Raw genomic sequence first — 22,689 nt, forward strand, 5'->3', positions numbered from 1 at the left:
AAAATAAACGCTGTAACGTAAGAGGTGACCTACAGGGGGCAGCAACGCCCTGTCTGCTGGAAAGTTAACAAACGAAGTCAGTCGTCACTTCCACAAGCGGTTTCCATGGTAATCAATCATGGCGTCTGGTGAGTAGCCGTGCATTTTGGCGAATATTGTAAAGATACAAAAACGTTGCCTTATTTTTTTATACCAGCTAAAACTGTCGCCATGTGTCAAAGTTTAGCTGCGACATTTACTGGTTTGAAGTTTCTCCGCTAACATTAGCCTACATGGACGTTAGCTGAAAAAAGTCGTTTTTCGTGTAGTGTGGAGCTCGAGATAACGTGAACATCGCTATACTGCCACAACAGTGTTAATATGTAGCAATTTGGGTTTAACTAATGTGGGGTTTTGACATTTAATATCCCAAATTCAGTGTTTCTTGTCAAGTGGAAACGCCTCTGATCTAAACGGGACTGGCACACTACTAGGCTACTAGCGTTACTAGTAATAATAAACTATTCGCGACCTTATGTAGAGTGTGATTAAAATGTCACAGAATCAGTTCTGGTTACGTTCCTCTCATAGACAACCACTGTAGTACGCTATTGATCACTCTTACAATAATGGATAGTAGGCTATACAGGGTTCCCACGTTCATGGAAAACCTGCAAAAGACATGCAATTTCAAAATCTCGTTTTCCAGGCCTGGACAAGTCACGGAATTAGTCAAATCCCTGAACGTTTTGGAAAAGTGTGTGTGTGTGTGTGTATGAGAATTTTAGTGCTTCTATTTTATATTAATATTTTAATGGAATTCCTGTTTGATTTCAATAGCTTCCATGTAATGTGATGCAGTGACTCGAAAGCACTAAAATGCAATATAAAGAGTAATATTTTTGCTATTGATTCAGAGTCACCGCCACACACAGGAAAATTAAATTATGGATCCTTGAAAAGTCCATGAAAATGTGTGGGAAGATGAACCCCGAATATCGAGCCAAAACTGCATGATATGATAAATGATATCAATGTTGGATGAGTCTAACCCTAACACCTGTATTTCCCTTTTTCTGTTTCATTGCAGGGAGGCAACCAATCGTATCCTTCTAAATAGTAATGTGTGGAGCCACAGTACTCTCCCTCTCTCGCTCGTATTTATCCTTGACTGTCTTCCTCAGTTGTCGTCTGTTGCGCTGCAGGTTCTCCTCTACCTGAACAGCTGGTATTTTGCAGCCTTCTTCCTGGCAGAAGTTCTCATGTTCATCTATAAAGGTCTGGAAGATGCAGCCACAGTGCTGCAGTTCATTTGCCTTTAATGGCATTGTGTTTCTACATGAAGCATGAACCAGGCTTTAGACCCCCCCCCCCCCCCCGCTCCTCCAAAAGCACCAACAGGACAACTTTTATTATTATTATATTACATTTACATTATAGCATGGCTGCTATTTAATGTTTATTTTAATGATTGATTAATCAATTATTTTTTAGATTAATAATAGTCTATAAACTGTAAACAAAACAATCACGTTCCCAGAGTCCAAAGTGATTCTTCAAATTTCTTACTTCCACCAGCAGCCAAAATGAGATGAAACAGAAAAGCATGCAGCAGATTTTAGCGTCTGTGAAGCTGAAACCAGCAAAGTTGTCTTTTTACTGATAAATGGATGAAAACAAATAATCAATTATCAAAATCTGAATTTATACATTTTCTATCCTACAACGTCTCAGCACGCCATTCTAGCGCTACATCAGGCTAAAAGCTGCTTTGTGCGTGTGAGTGTCAACTTTTCAGGAACTTAGGAACCTCATCTTGTTTTTAACTTGATGACAAGATGTGACCCTTATGAAAACATGAACAGAACATCAAACTGGAGATGACGACGTGTTATAGTGTGTGTTGCAGACTGACCTACCTGTGTGTGTGTGTGTGTGTGTGTGTGTGTGTGTGTGTGCGCCTGCAGGCGCGTTGCTGCCTTACCCGTCTGATAACCTGGTGCTGGATGTGGTGCTGCTGCTGCTCTTCCTCGGCCTGGAGAGCCTCCGCATCTTCTATGGTAAGTGCACGACTGGCCGATAATTCAATATTGTGTATTTTATTCTGGGACACCACTAGAGTAGCTTTGCAGGATTCACAGTTCAAAAAACTCCATATTTATCTGGTTGTAAAGGAGAGATCTATCTCTAAGTTTTACTTGTCACCATGGGTTGGTTAGGATGCAGAAACGGTAATGAGTGTAATGAGTGTCCAGAAACGGCTTTTGTCCAGATGAAAGTATTTATTGTTCCAGCACACAATATTTGGGCAATGAGGAAAAACACAGGAGCTGCCCTTTAATGCTGGAAGACACAAAACAAACATAGGATTAGGAAAAGATAACAAATCAAAGTTAGCCCATGTTAGTCTCGGCTCCCAGAAGTTTGGTCAGCTGCGCCACCAAACAGGAGTGAAACGGATTAAGACTGAGGGCTGAGTCTAAGCCCATGTAAACTTCAGGTTTTAAAGTTGTCCATCAACTAAAATATACAAATAAAGAAATAAGGATCTAAAACTAAGAGTAAAACATAAGTTTAGCTTACCAGTGCTGTCTATGCATCATGCCGCCCCATGCATTGGTGTGGAAGGAATGGAGGAAACTGAGGAGTGCAGACTTTAAATAAGGAGGGAAGGAATTCAGGTGAAATGAATGGGGACTATCAGTGAGGGAACCAACCGGTGAACAAAATAACTCATTAGTGAGGAGTAAAGCTAGGGAAAGAAGTGAGGTAAAGGAAGTGAACTGGGTGAGGAGAGGAAGTGGAAAACCAAGAATAAAATGAAGATGATAAAGTTCAGAACACTGGTACTTTCCCTTTGTGCAGCCCCTCAGTTCAGCCCCTCAGTTCAGCCTCTGTCTGAAACGCTCCCTTTTACAGTGAATACGAGTGTCAAACAAATGTTCATATCTCAAAAACTATTCCTTATATCACATCCCTTCTATTTTGACATTGTGAGGTCTGACTTAACTCATCAGAAATGTTCACAGAATCTGATGGCTGCAACCGTATAGTTCCATTATTGATTCATCTGACTAGAATTAATCATTTAGTCTAAGATATAAAAAAATGAAAAATGTCCATCACAGTTCCCAAAGCCCAGGGACACAAAATATTCATTTTAATAATGAGATGAAACATAGAAAAGCAGCAGATTTTTGCATGTGAGACCGTAATCAGGAAATGTTTGGTATTTTTTTATTGATAAATGACTAAAATGATTAATCAAATATCAAAATTATAATCAACGAGCACTGCCTTTAGTGTGTCCTACTGTTTCTGTCACATGTTATTTGTCTCTGTATGCTCTACTGCTGTCATTTGACAACTCTGCATAAACTGATAAATCATGTTTTTATAGTATAGTTGTTGCTCAAGCATTCACACTACAGCGATATCGCCGTAAAAAACAAACATAACAAAAAACATATACCCTAATTATGGTTATCATTTTAGATGTTTATGGGGTTTTTTTTATAAGGGGGACACAGACATTCTATTTACTTATAACGATAGATTTTTTCTAAAATAGTTATCTCTACAGTTATGTTCTGGATGTGGCTGGGACTGTAGTAAGGTGTGTGTGTGTGTGTGCGTGTGTGTGTGTGTGTGTGTGTGTGTGTGTGTGTGTGTGTGTGTGTGTGTGTGTGTGTGTAGGCTGGAAGGGGAACCTGGGGGGAACTTACGAGGGACCTTCGTGTACTAGCTGGTGCTAGATGTTGTTGAGTGTCAATAACAGTAGCCCTTACTGAGGTCAGCCAGTCAGTTATAATATCCTCAGATACTAATACAGTATCCGAGTCAGGTTTGACCCAGTTCAGGGAGACTCCAGTTCTTACACAGAGGTCGTTGAGGTCAGGCAAGTCCGACCAGACCCCAAAACCAGCAGAGCGCGTGTCCATCTTGGAATTGGGCTTCCTTCTGAAACCCAGGAAACTGGGCTCGTGCTAGGGGGACCTTATGCCATTTCATGTCTAGAAACAAGGAAGATCTTGCAAGTTTCCTGACAGTTTTATCATCACTGTTCAGCATGTTGATCAAGTGGGACAGCCTTGTAGCGTTGTATATCCACTCCACATTTGGGACACCGAACCCACCCTCCTGTTTAGACTGGAAAATAATCCTCTGTTGCAATCCATAAACACTCCCGTGTTTCAACTGCCATGTTCAAACTGTGTAATACTGAATATGACATCTTTTCAAATGTGACAGCTAATACACCTGATGTTGTTGTTGTCAATGAGGACAGTAGAGAGGCCACCATTTTGGAAGTGGGGTGTGCTTTTGATTCCAGTCTGGAAGAAGCTTTTATCACCAAGGTTTTGAAATACCAACTGCTCAAGGATGCCATTTTACAGCTTGGGTATAATTGTAAATTGCTTGTTTTCATATTTGGAAGCCTTGGTAATGTCCATAGGCTGGTCGTAAGTGGCCTGCAGAGGGCAAGACTTCCCAGACCGAGAGCCAAGGCTCTGGCCAAATTCTGCTCTATTTCTGCAATAATTGGCAGTCGCCACATTAAGGAGGAGGCGCTGTTTCCTTTATCCATAGATTCAGACTAGATACATCTGTCACTATAAGATTTCCCATTGATTGTGCATCTATTTGTGTTTGTGTTCAAGGATTTTTTGTCTAAATGTGAACACAAATAAAGGTATTAAAATGTGTGTGTGTGTAGGCTGGAAGGGGAACCTGTGTGAGCGCGGCCTGGCCTCCAGCCTGTCTCTGCTGGTGTGGCTGCCCTGTGCAGCACTGGCTGCGTACTTCATGCTTCTGCAGACGTTCGTCCTGCGGCTGGAGGTCCCGCTCTGCTGCATCCTGCTCTGCTTCCTCAGCCTGGAGCTGCTGCTGGGCCTGCTGGGCCTGTCTGCCTTCTCCAGGTACCACCACACCACACATCTGCTGTAGGCCTCAACCATTTGTGGAACATATCTAAATATTATTTTTTTTACACATACTGACAGATATTGTGATTTGATTTGAGATGAGATGTAATTTTTTTAAAGTCAAGCTTCAGGTCAATATTTATTATTATTATTATTATTATTGCAGCACTTTACATTATAGCTCGGTAACAACATGGTAGTAATATTAGATTATATATTACCAATATTACCAATTAGATTGTTAGCTGGGAAGTGTTTCCTGGTAATCCCTATGTGTAGATGTTTTTGTTTAATCTAATATTACTATGAAATAAAATGTTCCATTATTACCATTTGTTTCTGGCCCTGTTAGCCTATTACATGAAGTTCAGTCTAGTTACCCAGATATACCCATTGTTAATACAAAGCTATTACCTGGTTATTACTTCAGCATGTCAAAATAAACACAATTAAACGTAGCTACGGACTCACATGTTCTGTGATGGATGAGATTTAAAATGTAGTAGCCTACAATACTGCAGGAGAAACGTCACCTGTCTCTCTCCCTGCACTATGCAGGTCATACTTCCAGCACAATTCTAACATCCATAAACATAATACAAGAAATGTAGGTCACCTTCTTCACCCCCCATACTATCACAGTAAAAATAAGTAATTGTCAATCCACTAGAGGAGCTATACTATGAATCAATATATCAATCCACTAGAGGAGCTATACTATGAATAAATATATCAATCCACTAGAGGAGCTATACTGTACTATGGAATCAATATATCAATTGAAACTCAGAACCTCTCTATTGAGTCACATAGTCCTTGTACATTACACTACACCTAATTGTTGTTAATATTGGTTTAACTTCTTAAGTAAGAGACCTCACATAAGCCCATAGGGTTTCTTGTCTCTTACCTGCACAATACTTTCACACACTTGTATCTTTCATTTGTTCTTGATTTTACTGTGTGCAAATAAATGAATAAAACAAATTAACTTAAATAAAAATTACTGACTTCTACTGAAATCTATAAATGTTGAACTTTTTGTTTTTCCTTCTTTTTTGTGTTTTTAGGTCAAAAGTGTATTGAAGCAGAGAAATCTGTTTCATCACCTCAAACATCAAGGGGGAAATCAACAGCAGACTTCACATTTACCTCAGATGTACTAAAATGTACAAAGTTTTCCTCTGTTGTAAATAAAGATATTGTATTTTTTATATTTAAATTTAGGAGTTTTCTTTACATTTTTACATGTTTTTACTGTTGGTTTTGTACAGGCTGTTTGCACTCATACAAACATGCTAATAAACTGTTTTATGAGACTTGGACTTAATTTCTGTTTTATTCAGTGGAATGACTGTTACACAGCAGAAACAGAATCAGTTATATTCACAATTTATAATGAACAGTTGTAATGGCAAAAATCTGAATATAGGTCAATGACGAGTCGCTTGTTTAAAATGTATTAGCTGGAGGATTTATTCAAAGTCAGCATAACATCAGTCTACAGTCTCACTTCAGTGGAAATTCAGAGTGAGTGCCTAGTCAGAGTGCTCTCAGCATTTAAACAAGAGTCGCCCCACCTACAGAACCTGTAACTTTCCATTATTCAGTCCTCTGGAGAATTCAACCTTCATCCAGTTCACAGATGGCTGTTGAGAACAATGCTGTCAGTTGCTCTCCCACATAAACACAGACCCCTGGGAAAGGATGCTGAGAACAAATCCCTGATACATCAGTCTCATGTCAGAGCAGGTTTCAGTGGAAAAGGTACTTCACTTATAGCCTACTGAATAATATCATTTATTTTCCATCACACAGTCTTCCCAGGTGAGGTCAGAGGTTTACGTGTCAGAAATAGATTCAAAATATGTTTCTGAAGTCAAAACCAAATGAAAATGGGGGTTTGTGTCAATTAATTTAGATTGTGAATGCTACAAAAATGGTTGGGTGGGGATCTGAAAAATAAACAATGACCCCCCCATGTAATTTGTCCTGGGAAGAATGACGTAGATATCTAATGTTCTTGTTGTCAAAGAATAATTTACTTACGGATATCTGCAATACATCCAGTCTAGCCATGCAATGTTATAAATACTATAAACACACTATTGCACTCCAGTACATTAGCAGTGTCATTGTGTACTGTGGGCATCTGACTGCAAGAAAAAACAAACCCAGAAGGATGAAGGATGCTATTGTGTTTTATTGGAAAGGGGATCACCTTTTAACAAATCTGACAGCTAAGACAAAAGTCGTTAACTATTTTATATATATATATATAAATAAAACTATATATAACTTATATATAGTTTTATATATAACTATAGGCTACATTAAAGGTTGGGAATGGAATGTTTAAAGGGAATGGAGGAATGGAAAGTGGAAATGCAGACTTGGCCCTAGACAAGACACAGTACAGTATGATGAGGAATGTGGGAAATGTGCCACTGATCTAAAGTCAGCTCTTGCCCCCTCTCCTACATGTGGAAGGGGAGCCGACTGGTCCCAGGTCAGTGTCCCAGGTCTCAGTAGAGCCATCTGACGGCACAGCTCGTATAGCTGACCAGCTCCTCATCCTTGAACCAGAGGGCGATCTCCTTGTCGGCACTCTCTACCGAGTCGCTGCCGTGGATGATGTTCTTGCTGACGTCGATGCAGAAGTCTCCTCTGATGGTTCCCGGCTTGGAGTCGGCGGGGTTGGTCTCACCCAACATGACTCTGCCCGTCTTCACCGCGCCCTTGCCCTCCCACACCATCGCGACCACTGGGCCAGAGTGCATGTATTTGATGAGGGTAGGGAAGAACGGCCTGTCCTTCAGGTCGTCGTAGTGCTCCTTCAGGTGCTCCTCGGAGGCATGGACCATTTTCATGCCAACGAGTTTGAAGCCTTTCTGCTCGAACCTCTTGATGACCTCGCCAATAATTCCCCTCTGGACGCCATCGGGCTTGATGGCGATGAAGGTGCGCTCCTCAAGCTCAGCCATGATTCTTAATCTTCTTAATCTTGACTGACGGTCGGTTAGCGAGATGAGCAGGCAGCAGTTCCTCTGGCTGACGTGGGACAAAAGGACAACTGAGAGTGCGCGGCGGCTTTTTATCCGTGGAGGCGGAGTCACCGTGTTGCTGGACTCGCCGTCATTGGCTTTCAACGCCAAAGATCTGTGATGTCATCAAATCGCGACAGAACAATACCAAAACACGCGTGACGTTGATGAAATCGCTTGCAACGACCTCTTTTCAACAATGTTTTCAGCGACTAGCAGGATGGCTTTACAACACGTGTGTCTTTCCCCCGTTTGTTCATTCGTTAACGTTACTGCGAGGAGGACGGTGCGGACTGTCAGACGGTGTGTTCTTCCCGGTCCAACACTGTCCGCAGGAGGACCAGCGTCCACAGCACCCGGTGCAACACACCGCACGCCTGGGCTGTCCATGTTATGGGCTGCTTATAGAGACACGCCTGTTGTTCTGAATAGAAGAGGACTGTCAACTACAGCAAGCATCAGAAGTGAAGCCGTTGGACAGATCCAGTCAAAACATTACCAGCTAGTTTACACTTGCAAGGTACAACGGTTGCATAGATAGATAGGCAGTGTTGGAAGGGTTAAAACGTAGCGTTACTTCACTGAATACAAAATGTAATTTGTAACGTATTCCATTAGATTACTCAAGTAACGTATTCTAAATAATTTGGGTTACTTTTGGAATCCTAAAACAATAATGCGAAGTGTGTGTGTGTGTGTGTGTGTGTGTGTGTGTGTGTGTGTGTGTGTGTGTGTGTGTGTGTGTGTGTGTGTGTGTGTGTGTGTGTGAGAGAGAGAGAGAGAGCAAATAAAACAACAAATAAAGTGATGCCTTAAAATAAGCCAAAAACAGTAACTGTATTCAGAATACCACACATTTAAACTGTAACTGTAATGGAATACAGTTACTGATATTTTAAATACTGTATTTTTTTTTAAATACATGTACTGTTACTCACCAACTGCATATAGGCTAGTTGTCTAGTGGTGTCTAGTCTTAGCCTGGGTAAACCCAGCCTCCACGTGACCTCTATATATGTCCTATCAGTGATAGAGGTCACGTGGAGGCTGGGTTTACCCAGGCTAGTCTAATTGTAGTCTCAGCGGTGCCTTTTTCTGGACCCTAAGACTAAAATTGATTGTTTTTTTTGTATCGATTCTGATGTCTGTACTATCAGAATTGAGGACAAGGACCCCTAATTTAGCTTTTCTTTGGTCTGATATGATTTTGTCCAGAATTGCAAGACTATCTGTATTGTAGGTAGAGATCTAACAGTGAAACTTCTACATTATCTAATTGTGTCATCTTTTCTAGTTAATTAAATAATGATGAAGTTTAACAATTAATCAGTTTGCTGGGGAGCCCCCTGGAACCCTCTCTACGACCCCTGGTGGTCCCTGGACCCCACTTTGAGAACCACTCCTTACTGACAGTCACACTATTGCCTAAACAACGAGTCTTAGTTGCCAAAAACCAATTTGTCACATCTGTCTGTTGTAGGTTTGCTCCACCAGATCGATGAAGACGATATCCAAGGTGGCTTACCACAAGGGGGTCGTTATAGTGACCTGTCCAGGGTGTGAGAACCACCACATTATTGCTGATAACCTGGGCTGGTTCTCTGACCTGGAGGGGAAGAGGTTAGTCTGAGCATAAACAACATCATAACCATAAAAGGGGGTGTGATTGATCATGTCATTTTGTTTTTCAGATGCCACTGTTGAATCTAATGCTATTCAAAGTGCATAATAACATTGTCAAGAGTCCATATGTCTGTGGAAACAAATGACTAGTGTTTGACAGCAGCAACATCTCCTTCAAAATAATAGCTGTAGCTTGTTGAGACAGAAGTGGAAAATATTTAAAGTGCACTTTTGAGACATTGTAAAGTATCAATTAAGTTACAAAAAATCTGGGGGAATTAAAGTTGTCCGGGGCAAAGGGAAAATCATCAGAAAACACGGGGAGGGGGACAAACATGGCACCTGTGTCTGTCTGTGGAATGCATTAAATGGACCAATAACTCTATTTATATTTCTGACTGAATCATGTTTCTCTGTACATTTAGAAACATCGAGGAAATCCTTGCAGCCAAAGGCGAGACAGTGAAGAGGATTGGAGGAAATGCTGCTTTAGAGATAGTGGTGGAGGAATCCATTGAAGACACACAGTGTGGTCAAGACACAGAAAAGACACACGACGACCCCCACAAATTGTGATACTGTGTTTATGTATGTGAGAGTATTATTTAGTCTTTAATAATAAATTAAATCCTTATTGTTTTGCCACATTCCCAGCTACTACTAATTATTAACTATCTGCCAAAGGACATCATATCTACTGTTAACAATAAAACTACTTTTAGAAAACTAACAAAGCAATACCTTGCCAAATAGCTTTTGTCAATCTGTTCAGTGGTCTATTTCATATTTTTTTCTCTGTCTAGTGTGTTGGTAACACTTCATAATAACATTCAGTCATAAGTCATTTATAAGCCTTTAGTTAATGATGAACTAATCACTTACAAAACATGAATATACATTTGTAGATGATTAATAAATGCTATGTTAACATCACAAATGTGTTGTAAGTCATCTATAAACTTTTAGTAAATGAAGTGTTCCTCACCTGTTATAAATGATGTGTAAATCATCTACAATTAATTGTAAATGATTGCTTTCTGCAAATTTTTCTGCATATGAGCTATTACATTAGTTATCAAAAGGAGATGTGATTTGGCACCTCCATTTCAGAAGGTGGCGGTAATGCACATACATCTGTTTGCCAACCGCCATAGAATACTAGTAGAAGAAGAAGAAGACGACGTCACTTCCGTAAACAAGGACCTGATGACTTCCGCTCTGTGAAGGATCGAAGCTTGTGGTTCTTGTCATCAACAACCATAGAAAATAAGTAGTAATATGAGCGTATACGAGACGATACAAGAAGTCAATGACCAAATCAGGCAGTTTGAGTTGTCAACTTGCTCAAAATATGTTGTTAAGGCAGTGGACAAGGGCTACAGCACCCCGAGAGGTGAGGCGTTGGTTCTGCGGACCAACAGGCTACTTAACAAGCTAACATTAGCTACACCGTTTGCTTTGTGTTTGAATGGTTTTCATGCCTGCCTAACTTAAATGTTTGGGTCATCCAGAACCGGGCACTTAGCTAGTAAGGCAATGTGTATTATGCAATACTTGCAAACACACATTTCCATTAGTGAGTCTGAGTGGCAGTTTCTGTCTCTCTTTGTCGTTTCATTTATATTTATATATTTATATTGCAGTTTAACGCTAGTATAAACACATGAGACAAGATAGTTCTAGCTACTTACCAAAACCTGAAGAATGTAATGGCATTTACACATTTTATCAGTGGTGTCCCACGTTAGTTGTGCAGGTTTTCGTCACAACCCAAACACTAGTTTTATTAAACTAGTTTAGTTTAATAAACTAAACTACACCAGCTGATTTCACTCATGTAAAATTGAATGAATTCATGTTGGCGGTCACATACAAGACAACCCTATTATGTCAGTCATTGAAGCAAGACCAGCTGTCAGTGATCTAGGAGGGCTGGTATGTCCTTCAATGTAAAATTGGGATCATGTTTAAATAACAAAATGATTGTTTTTAATTGAACAGATCTCTGGAAGTCGACACAGTCCAGGGTGAGGGTGTACTGGGAGTGGGGCAATGGCAAAGACACCCCCGCCATCCCCTTTGATGGAATCCCTTTCGTGTTTGTGGGACACAAGGTGATGGGCTGTCACAGGGGGAAGGACAAGCGTGCCAGAAAGAAGCACCCATATGCAGACAAGGTGACTGAAATAGTTCTTCTCTGCTGATAGAATACCTGAGGCTTCAGATCCACATCAATCTATATCGACTAGGGATGAAACAATAACCGGTTTAATGATAAAACCGTGACAAAGTTCCATTACGCTAAGGGTACTGTTTCAATTTTTCATTATTATTAAAACCGTATTGCCAGGCCCGTGATTACTGTGTTACCATGATTACAACCCTTTGAAAAACACAGTAATACTGATACTGTACATCATCAACTAAAGTTAGCAACAGTCTCCCAGATGCAGACATGTCACATGCAGCCTTGGTGAAATTATTTCAGTTAATGTATCGGTACTTAAATGTTCATATTGTTTCACCTCTAATATGGGCCTTATTTAATCTTATTAACTGTGATTGTGACGTTCCTACCAATGCTGTAAACCTATTTCTTGTTTTACTGGATGTTTTTTACCCACCCTTATATTGTGTTGTGTTCTACCAATAGACATACTAATGGTTGGGCAGTGTGCGCCCCTGTGTCCAACCTTATCCTTCAATATGATGATGATGATGATTGATGTTATGTCCATTTGCTGTTCCTGTCTGCATCACTCAGAGAGAGGATGAAGAGCAGGAAGTGCTGTACAATGTGAAGAAAGAAAGGAATCTTTTGATTAAAACCAAGAAAATATCTTGTCCTGCCACGATTGGAGTCACACGGATTGCTAAGTTCCCTGGATTCAAGGTACTGTAAGGCCGATATCGCCGGTATGCTATGTCAAAAGATTGTAATAATGTAAGATGCTGGAAATGATCAAATATGCAGCTATGTTTACCTCACGCCGCCTTGGTCTACCTACTGTATGTTCTCTCAAATGCCCAAGACCAATTTCTCCTAAGGGAGCTAATAAAGGCTAATCTAATCTAATCTAAAAAAAAAAGTCTAAGCTCCCTCCAAAATAGACGTGAAGCTTGAATTAATTATTTTTCAGTTGGATTAGGTGTGTGTGTGTGTGTGTGTGTGTGTGTGTGTGTGTGTGTGTGTGTGTGTGCGTGTGTGTGTATGTAAGCAACTTTTTTGTCATTTTGCACATTGATAACTAGAATAGTAACTTTATTTGTGTAGCACTTTTCAATACAGGTAACAAATTGCTTTACAACATTAAACAGTTAAAATGAATAATCATTAAAATGCTTAAACAATAATAAGAAAACAATTGTAGCACCATGCGCAATATAGCTCCCTTGTATAAACTGCTATAATGAGATGCTCCTGTTAACTGGTGGATCGAAAAAAGATTAAAACGTTTGTATTCACATTCAGAACAGAAGATGAATACAATACAATTCTAAACAAATCTTATGTTTGTCGTTGTCATTTTCCTCCCTGCAACAGTTGGACAAGGCAGATACGATGCGTGAGAGAAAAAGTAAATCAAGGGTCCTCAGAGCCGCCCTTCAGACTGATCCAGACTCTATTCAGTGGAGGGACCTTTACTTTATCAGGGTGCCGCGCCTCTCTGACCATGTTGGTCACCCCATCGACAAGGTAATGACAAAGTCATGCTTTATATTTTGCTTTGAAAACTGCTGAGAGTTTAAGGTGTTCTATATGAATGTTACACAGGCATAATATTCTGATGCTCCATATTGATTTATTGCACATCACTTTTTTCCTGCTCAGGGGGAGGAAGAACTGGATGAGAGGGTTCGAGGTTTGATCAAAGACAAGGTGAAAGACGGCGTGACCAAAGTGTCGGAGGTGAAGAAGCACATGGTTCAGTTTGTGCAGGACGAGCTCTTTCCAGACTCTGCTTCACCGCAACTCAGAGCCTTCTTCCCCAAGGAGAAAACCATAAGGAGCGTCATGACACAGGCCCGTGCAGAGATACACTTCACCAGGATTGACTTGCCTAACCTGTTGGTGAGGTGTCTCTCTCTCAATCTCTCTCAAGTCAAGTCAAGTCAAGTCCAGTTTATTTATATAGCCCTAATTCACAAGCATGCCTCAGAGGGCTTCACAGAGAATATGTCTAGCTAATTCTAGCTGACACAACAGTAGCAAATTACAGAATAAAGATAACATTTTGAACAATTGATAGAGAAATAGAGAAAATATAGAAATATAGGATAGAGCACCTAGGCTCTGTGTCATTGCTGTTCGCCTAGGTATCACTCTCTGTGCTGCACTGTGTCATTGCTGCTCGCCTAGCTCTTGACTCTTGAGAGCATTCAATGTTAATTATTCATTCCGATGTGTAAGCATGGGTTAGGGTTAGGGATGTGTAAGCATGGGTTAGGGTTAGGGATGTGTAAGCATGACTGGAAACAAAAAGAAGTGCTTGAAATCAATCACAAAAGAGGCAAACCTGATTGCCCTCATGATTCCCGCTCCCGTCCTGTCTCCCATCCCACGGGAATCCTGTGACGCACGGCGGGACTCAGCCTAGTCTAGTGTGTGACTCTCTCAATATGTCTCCTCTGCTCTGTCCACCCCAGGGCCTTGCAGAGGGTTGGAAGCAGCAGGCTCCAAAGACAAACTTTCTGCTCCGAGTTAATTCAGAGAGCGAGAACCTGCTGCTCTGCTACCAAGCTGACTGGCAGCAGAACCTGCTCCGTCTCTACGGGAAGGAAGTGTGTTTCCTGGATGCCGCCTACAAGAGAATGCTGTTTCCTCTGCCAGTTTACTTCCTGTGTGTGCGCAGTAACACCGGCCTGATGGTGGTGGGGTTGTTTGTGGTGCAGACCAAGAGCCCCGAGGCACTGATGGAGGCTTTAGGGATCTTCAGACAGTGGAACCCGGCCTGGAGCCCACACTCCATCCTCACTGAAGACTGCCCCAAGGAGATGGCGGCTGTGGAGAGAGTGTTCACAGGTGAAGAAGTCAGCTGGGTAGTATGTCGATTTTTACATTGACCGGATAACCATGCATTGTTCAGGTTCTTTAAAGTTCTCTTTCTTTTTGATCGGTCTAAATTTCAGGCTGTCAGGCTGTGCTCAATGACCACTGGCGACAGAGAACATGGTCACAGTGGTTGTCCAATGGGAGCCGTGCCATTGCGAACCCAGCAGAGATCTTAAAGACGATGTGTGCCGTAGCCGACGCGCTGACCAAGCAGGAACACCAAGCGGCACTGAAGCAGCTGCAGGAGAGCTCCATCTGGGAGAGACCTCTGTTCAAAAACTGGTTCACAGACAAGTGGCTGGCAGAGGAAAAGGTTTGCACCAAATCCTGTACATCATTACTGTCAGAAGGAATGGTTCTGTGACCTTTTTATTCAATTTAATTCAAAAAACTTTATTAGTCCCGCAAGGGGCAATTTAAGGCGAATACTGCAAACAAGCTGTACTTTGTACACATCCAAGACAAAACAAGAAACAAGACAATACATGACACTGATAAAGCAAAGATCCCTGATTACAATATATCCAACACCACAAAGGAATATAGGAGTCAAGTCAATATAAATGAAATTCAGTCAATACAATCTAAAGTGCATATTAGACTTTATCGCATTTTGTGTTTACGTGAAAGAGAAGTGATGCAGTAAGGCTGTGATTCAAAGTGGTATTCAGACCTCAGACTTATCTGTGCAATTAATCTTCTTGTGCGGCTGCATGCACAGGTGGGGCTTTATGGGAACGGTGTATGAAAATCACAAAATATTTGCATAGCTGTTGTATATTATTGGCTGACATGAGTGCACTCAACATGGACCAGGAGATGGCCATGGACCGCCCCCGGTGGAGGAAAGCCATAGTGAGGATTCAGTCCACCCAGCAGCGCCTGGAAAGAGGACTTTAAACAGATGATGATGATTGTCTATTATTGTATAAAAATGAAATGAGCCAGGCAGGAAAATACATTGCTCCTGATCATGTATAAAAACCATTGCCTAAATTATGACATTTTATCACACAGTTTCCTCAATCGAGGCAATATAGGAAGCACATCTAACACCATTTCTGGTGAAAATGAAATAGACAGTGGTAGAGTCATAAATTAAAATAATATATACTCAGTAGTATTCATACTCAAGTCTCGTCACTAGTCTAAGCCACTAAGCCACTCTAATATCCTGACCGAGTGTCATTGTTGACTTTTTCCATGGCATTCCACAGCAAGATCTTTTTAAAGGGATGTGCGAGACATCCAGGGGCACAGGCACTACAAACTCCTCATTTCAATATTTTGGATAAGTTAAGCAGTTAGACAACCGTACAGCCCAAACACAGATAGCTTTATCTCGTTTATTTCCTGTCTTATCTCAAGAAGTTGTGCACGTGACCCAAGTCATGCAACTCTGAATCACAGTAATAAAAAACGCACCACAATGCAAAATAGTAAGTTGAACAGTTTGCATTGTGTCATCAGAATGTACCACAAGGATGAGATATTTGGTAACATGTTACTTGACAAAAAGTTTTCTCCCCCTGTTGGCAGAGATGGGCAACTGCAGTAAGAGCTGACATAGTGAACTTTGTCTCTCTGATGAATCGAGGGCTGGAGTTGCAGAAGGAATTCTTCAATCATAAGCTGCTAAGAGAGCATAAAGACAAATATCTCAGTGAAATGCTGCAATTTCTGGTTGATGACTACCTTCCACGGATGTTGATGAGGTAACTCCACACTTCAGTTTGAACATTTGTGGGCTGAATTTGTGGATTTTTCTGCATAAACATATATTGAATATATGGTTATGCAAAATGTTTCCACAAATTCAGCCCACAAATGCTTTATTTATTCATTGAATGAACACCTTCAATCATTGTCACTGACAGGAGGAATTGAAGGAGAAGGAGAGCCAGCACACAAAATGTCCTTTCTTTGTGTTTATTCCAGTTTCACCAGGTACAGACACGAACGTTTCAGCCTAACGGCCTTCTTCAGCGTGTTGCTGTGTCAGGCGGAAACAACGCTTAAATACAATGAGACCGGAAGTCCATTCAATAAACAAAACATCATAATTCAGTTACAGTATATAAAGAATTAAAGAACCAAGCAATGCACAAGTTCCATTATCAAAGAAAAACAAAAATGTCTACATACAACAATGTATGCATTTACAAATAATACTAGTTTGGTCAGCCCCACCGTGTGGGAGAGCAGAACCAGGCCTAGGTAGAGGCCCTGCTGTGTTCAAAGTGACAGGTAGGGGGGAGTAAGCCAGGTCTGGACTACAGATTGATACAATAGAAAATGTTTAAAGGAATTATGCTTAGATAATTGCATGTTTCCACTGTAATGGCCTAGAAAGAGGTCCTGCTGTGTTGTAGCTCCTCATTAAGTCCTTTCGGATGCTCTGTCTGAAGAGTGTGAATCCAAAAGGCCTCCCTTTGTAGCAAGGCCCTATCTCTATTCCCCATTGACAGTTTCTATGCCCTGGAACCTCAGGGTGCAAACATCATGTCCCATAGCGTTGAAATGTCTCGCTACAGACGATTTTTCATCCGTATTACAAATTTTACTTTTGTGCTCGGAGATGCGGGTTTTGAGTTATCTATGAGTTTTCCCCACGTAAACATTTGAACAAGTAGGGGGTGTCAGAGTGTGTCTTTTGTCTAAAAAGTGTGCCAGGGCTTGCAAACCCTCCACATGGGGCACATTTGTATACAGACTATTAACATCCATTGTGCATAGAATGCTGTTTTCGTCCTTGTTCTCCCAACTATGCCAACTTGTTCATGGGTAAATTTGAAGAAGACTTTGTATATCATAATAACCCCTTTTCAGAATCATTGCTTTGTTGGTTTAGATTTATAGACGACATCTTCTTCATTTTCACGGGCTCTCTCAGTGAACTCGAGGGATTCAAGAATTACATGAACTCGAGACGGCCATCTATTAAGTTTTCTTTAGAATACAGTCATGAATCAGTTTCTTTTTTGGATGTTTTGGTCCACAACACTGTACCGCTGACTACCAATCTGTTTAGAAAACAGACGGATAGAAATAGCTTTTTACATTTTTCCAGCTTTCACTCCCCCAGTCTCAAAAGGGGTTTACCCTACAGCCAGCTCCTTCGAGTTAAAATAATCTGCAGTAATGACACACTTTTTGAGAAACAGGCTTCCGACCTGTGTGACCGTTTCCGGGCCAAGGGCTACAACAGCCAGGACCTGGATGTGAGCCTTCAGAAGGTCAGGGATCTCAACAGAAATGACCTGCTCACTCCCAAATCTCCCTCGGGCCATGACACTAAAATTGTATGTGCCACAACTTTTCCTCCGGTGTCACAGGAAATAAAAAACGCTGTTCTCAGCCACTCGCATATTTTGTGCAGTGACCGCCTGGTGCGACATGCTTTTGCAAATTCCCCCATTTTTGCTCAGAAGCGGGCTCGACACCTGAGAGACATGTTAGTCAGGGCAGATTGTTACACACGCCCTACACATTTTTTATCCAATTTACCTAATGGTCATTTTCCTTGTTCGTGCTGTCTGCAGTGCAATGCGATGATCAGAGGTGAATCCTTCACTCACCCACACTCTGGCAAGAAGTACAACATTAAAAGTAGAATTTCCTGTAGATCTAAATTCGCATGCGGCCCGCGGGCCGTATTTTGCCCATGTGTGAGATAGGGCCTTGCTACAAAGGGAGGCCTTTTGGATTCACACTCTTCAGACAGAGCATCCGAAAGGACTTAATGAGGAACTGCTCATTAGGCTGCTTTCTTTGAATGTGCAATTTTCTATGAATATCTTTTTATTGTCTATTTTTAATGTACTTAGTAATATGCATTCCAGCCCTAGCTTAATCTCTCCTGTCTGTTACCACAACACAGCAGGACCTCTTTCTAGGCCATTACAGTGGAAACATGTGCAATTATCTAAGCATAATTCCTTTAAACATTTTCTATTGTATTTTGTTTTGTATCAATCTGTAGTCCAGACCTGGCTTACTCCCCCCTACCTGTCACTTTGAACACAGCAGGGCCTCTACCTAGGCCTGGTTCTGCTCTCCCACACGGTGGGGCTGACCAAACTAGTATTATTTGTAAATGCATACATTGTTGTATGTAGACATTTTTGTTTTTCTTTGATAATGGAACTTGTGCATTGCTTGGTTCTTTAATTCTTTATATACTGTAACTGAATTTTGATATTTTGTTTATTGAATGGACTTCCAGTCTCATTGTATTTAAGCGTCGTTTCTGCCTGACACAGCAACACGCTGAAGAAGGCCGTTAGGCTGAAACGTTTGTGTCTGTACCTGGTGAAACTGGAATAAACACAAAGAAAGGACATTTTGTGTGCTGGCTCTCCTTCTCCTTCAAGTATTCTCCTGTGCCGTGCACCTAAACTTTTAAAACACCGGTGAGTGTGCTCGCTGCTGGCTGATTGCCAGTTTGTTTGAACACTGACAGGAAGAATACCTTGATAATTTGTCTGTCTTAACCCTTGGCCCAATCTCTTAAATGCAGGCACACTGATCTGAACAGCCAGTCTGAGTTAACCGTCAGTCCCAAAGTGCCGTCCTTCCTGTGGCATCGGCCTAGAGCTGTGGTGCAGTGTGTGATGGCCAGCATAGATGCAGCGACCCGCAGCGCTGCCAAAGTGGAAGAACTCGGTGAAGGAACGTTCAGGGTGGTTCAGGATGGATCGTACACAGTCAGCTTTGGAACAGAGTCCAGGATGCCCTGCTGTGAGTGTGAGGGCTGGAGGAGCCACCGTCTTCCCTGTGAACACTTCTGCCAGGTATTCCACGCCGTGCCTGAGTGGGACTGGGAGACCCTCTGTCCAAAGTATAGAGACCACCTTCTGCTCACGTTACATGCGACCCCTCCCACAGACACTGATGAGGCCGCTCAGATCGCCGACTTCATCCAACCCACGTCTACAGAATCCCTTTCGGATTTGGACGATTCTGCAGATGCTGTCTCCATGACTGCAGATGCTGTCTCCATGACTGCAGATGCTGTCTCCATGACTGCAGATGCTGTCTCCATGACTGCACAGGCCCCTCAAGCAACACCAACCCCCCCAAAAATGCCAGTCTCGTCTCAGGCTCCATGTCTGCTCCAATCGCTGCCAACTCCACAGGCCGCACTATCCCAAGCAGACCCATATGTTACAACAACCTCTCAAGCCCTCTCAATGCCCATCAGCCTAGGTCCTCAAGCCCCACAGGGTACAAAGACTATCCTGGTCCCTGTCGTGGTCAACCAAACGACACCACAGACTCCAACAACTCTCGCTTCTCAAATCCAAACTAATCAACAGACCCGGAAATTGCCCATGCTTATCCCGAAAACGAACTCCAGTGGGCCTCCTCGACAGTTTATCCTTAGTTTTGTGACACAGGTCACACCAAGCCTTACACCAAGCCTTACACCAAGCCTTCCACAGCCCAAAAGGGACGAGCTACAGAAGGAGTGTGCAGCTACACTGACGGCCATCATGGAGAATGTGAACAAGATGGAGGACATAAAACAGCTCCAAGAGCTCAAACAGAAACTGGATGTTTTACAGGCACAGTCTCAGGGCTTGTTTTCACAGCCAGCAGCAGCTCTTGTCAAGAAGAAGAGGAAGGGGGTGGACATCTTTGTGGCCGTGCCGAAACGCATCAAAGTACTGCCACCAATTCATGCAGAAAATGTGAAATAACCCTTTGTTTGAGAGTAGACAAGGAAGGCACTGTGCTGTCATAAAGGTTTTTACATCTTATGGATTTAAATTTTTCTGGACATAATTGACTATTTCATCCGTTTTCTTAAGGTCGCCATGTCAGTGGGGCGTCTGGGTAGTGTAGAGGTAGAAGCACTCGCCTTGTCGCCTACCACCGCGGAGACCCGGGTTCACTTGGGCGTGGTACTTCGGCTTGGTCAGACGTTCCTACAGACAGGGTTAGGGTTAGGTGTCTGCGTCCTGGTTGCTGCACTTGCAGGAAAGCTGTGCGCCGGATTTCCAACACAAAACAAAATGATTGCATGCCGAGTGTGAATCCATGGGACATGCAAATCAAATGATTTTTTGTTTTTCATTGCGTTTCAGGCAGTCTTGGTGATGTGTTTATTGAGCGTGCTCATATCGCGCTGACAATGAAAATACGATTTATCGTGCAGCCCTAATGCAAAACAAACTTTTCGAAACCTACATGTATTAGTTGAGGAACTTGGGGAGATATGAGGCTAAATGTATGATTGAATCTTTATCTATCAAGAGCAGTGGTTCTCAAAGTGGCGTCCAGGGACCCCCAGGGGTCCTTAAAGGGGGTCCCCAGCAAAAAGGGTAATCATTTATTTTCGCTATAATTCCATCCACAATGACAGAATGTTTGACTATTTTGGTCATGGGTTTCATACACTTTCTGACTGTAATAAAACCTCTAAAAGCAAAAATCTGATCACATATGGGGGACCCTGGCTGGGGCAAAATCTTATCAAATGTGGGGTCCGTGGTGTAAATTGGGTCAGTTTAGGGGTCCTTGACCTGAAAAAGTTTGTGAACCACTGATCAAGAGCACCATCATTTTTAAACACATTACCAATATGGCCGCTGTCCCAAAATTCTTGTCTAACCTACTGTAGTGTCCCTCAATAATCAATTGATGAGACGATATGTCTTGTTTTGCTGTCACATTGTTTTGTTGCGTTTTGTTATGTTTTCTTTTGATATCTGCTCTAGAAATAAACTTTACTTAGCCTACTTACTTTTATTGTCACTCGGACATACACAGGCTACTGTGGGCTGTAACCAACACCAAAACACAGGCTACTGTGGGCTGTAAGCAACACCAAAACAACAATCCTCTAGCCCTCTCTCAGCTTAGCCCCTCACTAGTCTCACACAAAAGGGACAACAATAATCCTAGTGCAGAAAATAAGCACAGCTCTCATCCTATCACAGGTGTGCCATCTCCTGTGCTTCACTGTCACAGGTAGCTGATATGACAGTCAGGCTTCACAGCATCTAAACTGGCAACATGTTCACTGACACTCAGAAATAACAGTACTGCAACTCAACATGTCTCTAGTTTTTTAGGATGAGAGCTACGTACAAAAAATAAATCACAAAATCACAAATCTCACAACGTGGGACCAAAGTTGCAGAAAGACAGACAGAGCCCACTTACTCAATGTTATATTATGATGATATAAGCAGCACATTTACTCAATGTTATATTATGATGATATAAGCAGCACATTTAGGGCGAACTTGTGCTTCTCTCCACAGAAACATTAACTTCTGAATTCACTACTTAAAGCTGATGTGTGCAATTACTTTTCAAATTATGTCCAAAACCTGGTCAACATGTCACATGATTTTGCCAAACGTTTTGCTGAATTGAAGACCTTATGTAAAAGGGTTGTTTGCAGTTGTAGTGTTTGATGACACTGAACACTGGTGTTTACAAATGCTGGAGTGTTTAGAAACATTCTGCAAACCAAAATGTTTAAAGGCCAATATTATGAGTCATGATTCTTGTTCTAAACTACTACAAGCTTTAATATAATATAATTCTAATATAATATAATAATATCGCTTTAATAATATAAAGTTAGAAGTTTGTTGCAAAGGAAGGAACAACCTCTAATAGCCGACTCACTTGACCTTGGTTCTCCGTATTGTCGATGCCTAAACTCTTACACTCTTTACTTTGGCTTGAGCCTAAACTCTTACACTCTTTACTTTGGCTTGAGCCTAAACTCTTACACTCTTTACTTTGGGTTGAGCCTAAACTCTTACACTCTTTACTTTGGCTTGAGCCTAAACTCTTACACTCTTTACTTTGGCTTGAGCCTAAACTCTTACACTCTTTACTTTGGCTTGAGCCTAAACTCTTACACTCTTTACTTTGGCTTGAGCCTAAACTCTTACACTCTTTACTTTGGCTTGAGCCTAAACTCTTACACTCTTTACTTTGGTTTGAGCCTAAACTCTTACACTCTTTACTTTGGTTTGAGCCTAAACTCTTACACTCTTTACTTTGGCTTGAGCCTAAACTCTTACACTCTTTACTTTGGCTT

The 22,689-nt window shown here is 41.7% G+C and overlaps 2 protein-coding genes and 1 pseudogene across 3 annotated transcripts; 2 read left to right on the plus strand and 1 right to left on the minus strand.

Moving 5' to 3' along the window:
• The first annotated feature begins 1,074 nt into the window (after positions 1–1,074).
• Positions 1,075–6,091, plus strand: tmem216 (transmembrane protein 216). The gene is made up of 5 exons (XM_083657527.1): positions 1,075–1,083; positions 1,164–1,257; positions 1,947–2,039; positions 4,697–4,898; positions 5,975–6,091. The coding sequence occupies exons 2-5, from the start codon at positions 1,242–1,244 to the stop codon at positions 5,988–5,990; spliced, it is 327 nt and encodes a 108-aa protein (XP_083513653.1). The 5' UTR covers positions 1,075–1,083; positions 1,164–1,241; the 3' UTR covers positions 5,991–6,091.
• Positions 6,092–7,087: 996 nt separating this feature from the next.
• LOC310795532 (nucleoside diphosphate kinase B pseudogene) lies at positions 7,088–7,959 on the minus strand (annotated as a pseudogene). The gene has a single exon. The product of its transcript is annotated as a nucleoside diphosphate kinase B pseudogene (transcript).
• LOC310795269 (uncharacterized protein) lies at positions 7,932–21,359 on the plus strand (the record flags this gene model as incomplete). Its single annotated transcript, XM_083657326.1, has 11 exons — positions 7,932–8,065; positions 9,443–9,568; positions 9,997–10,103; positions 11,573–11,748; positions 12,336–12,464; positions 13,116–13,268; positions 13,404–13,643; positions 14,219–14,594; positions 14,702–14,937; positions 16,164–16,339; positions 19,144–21,359. 11 exons carry the CDS (start codon positions 7,932–7,934, stop codon positions 20,324–20,326), a joined length of 3,036 nt encoding a protein of 1,011 aa, XP_083513452.1. The 3' UTR covers positions 20,327–21,359.
• Positions 21,360–22,689: the final 1,330 nt, after the last annotated feature.

The sequence above is a fragment of the Poromitra crassiceps genome (assembly GCF_964638095.1).
Source record: "Poromitra crassiceps genome assembly, chromosome: 21".
Classification (NCBI taxonomy): domain Eukaryota; kingdom Metazoa; phylum Chordata; class Actinopteri; order Beryciformes; family Melamphaidae; genus Poromitra; species Poromitra crassiceps.

Excerpts from the sequence above, each read along its gene's own strand:
- tmem216 (XM_083657527.1), top strand. Across the intron at positions 2,040-4,696 it reads GAGCCTCCGCATCTTCTATG|GCTGGAAGGGGAACCTGTGT; the intron begins GTAAGTGCACGA and ends GTGTGTGTGTAG.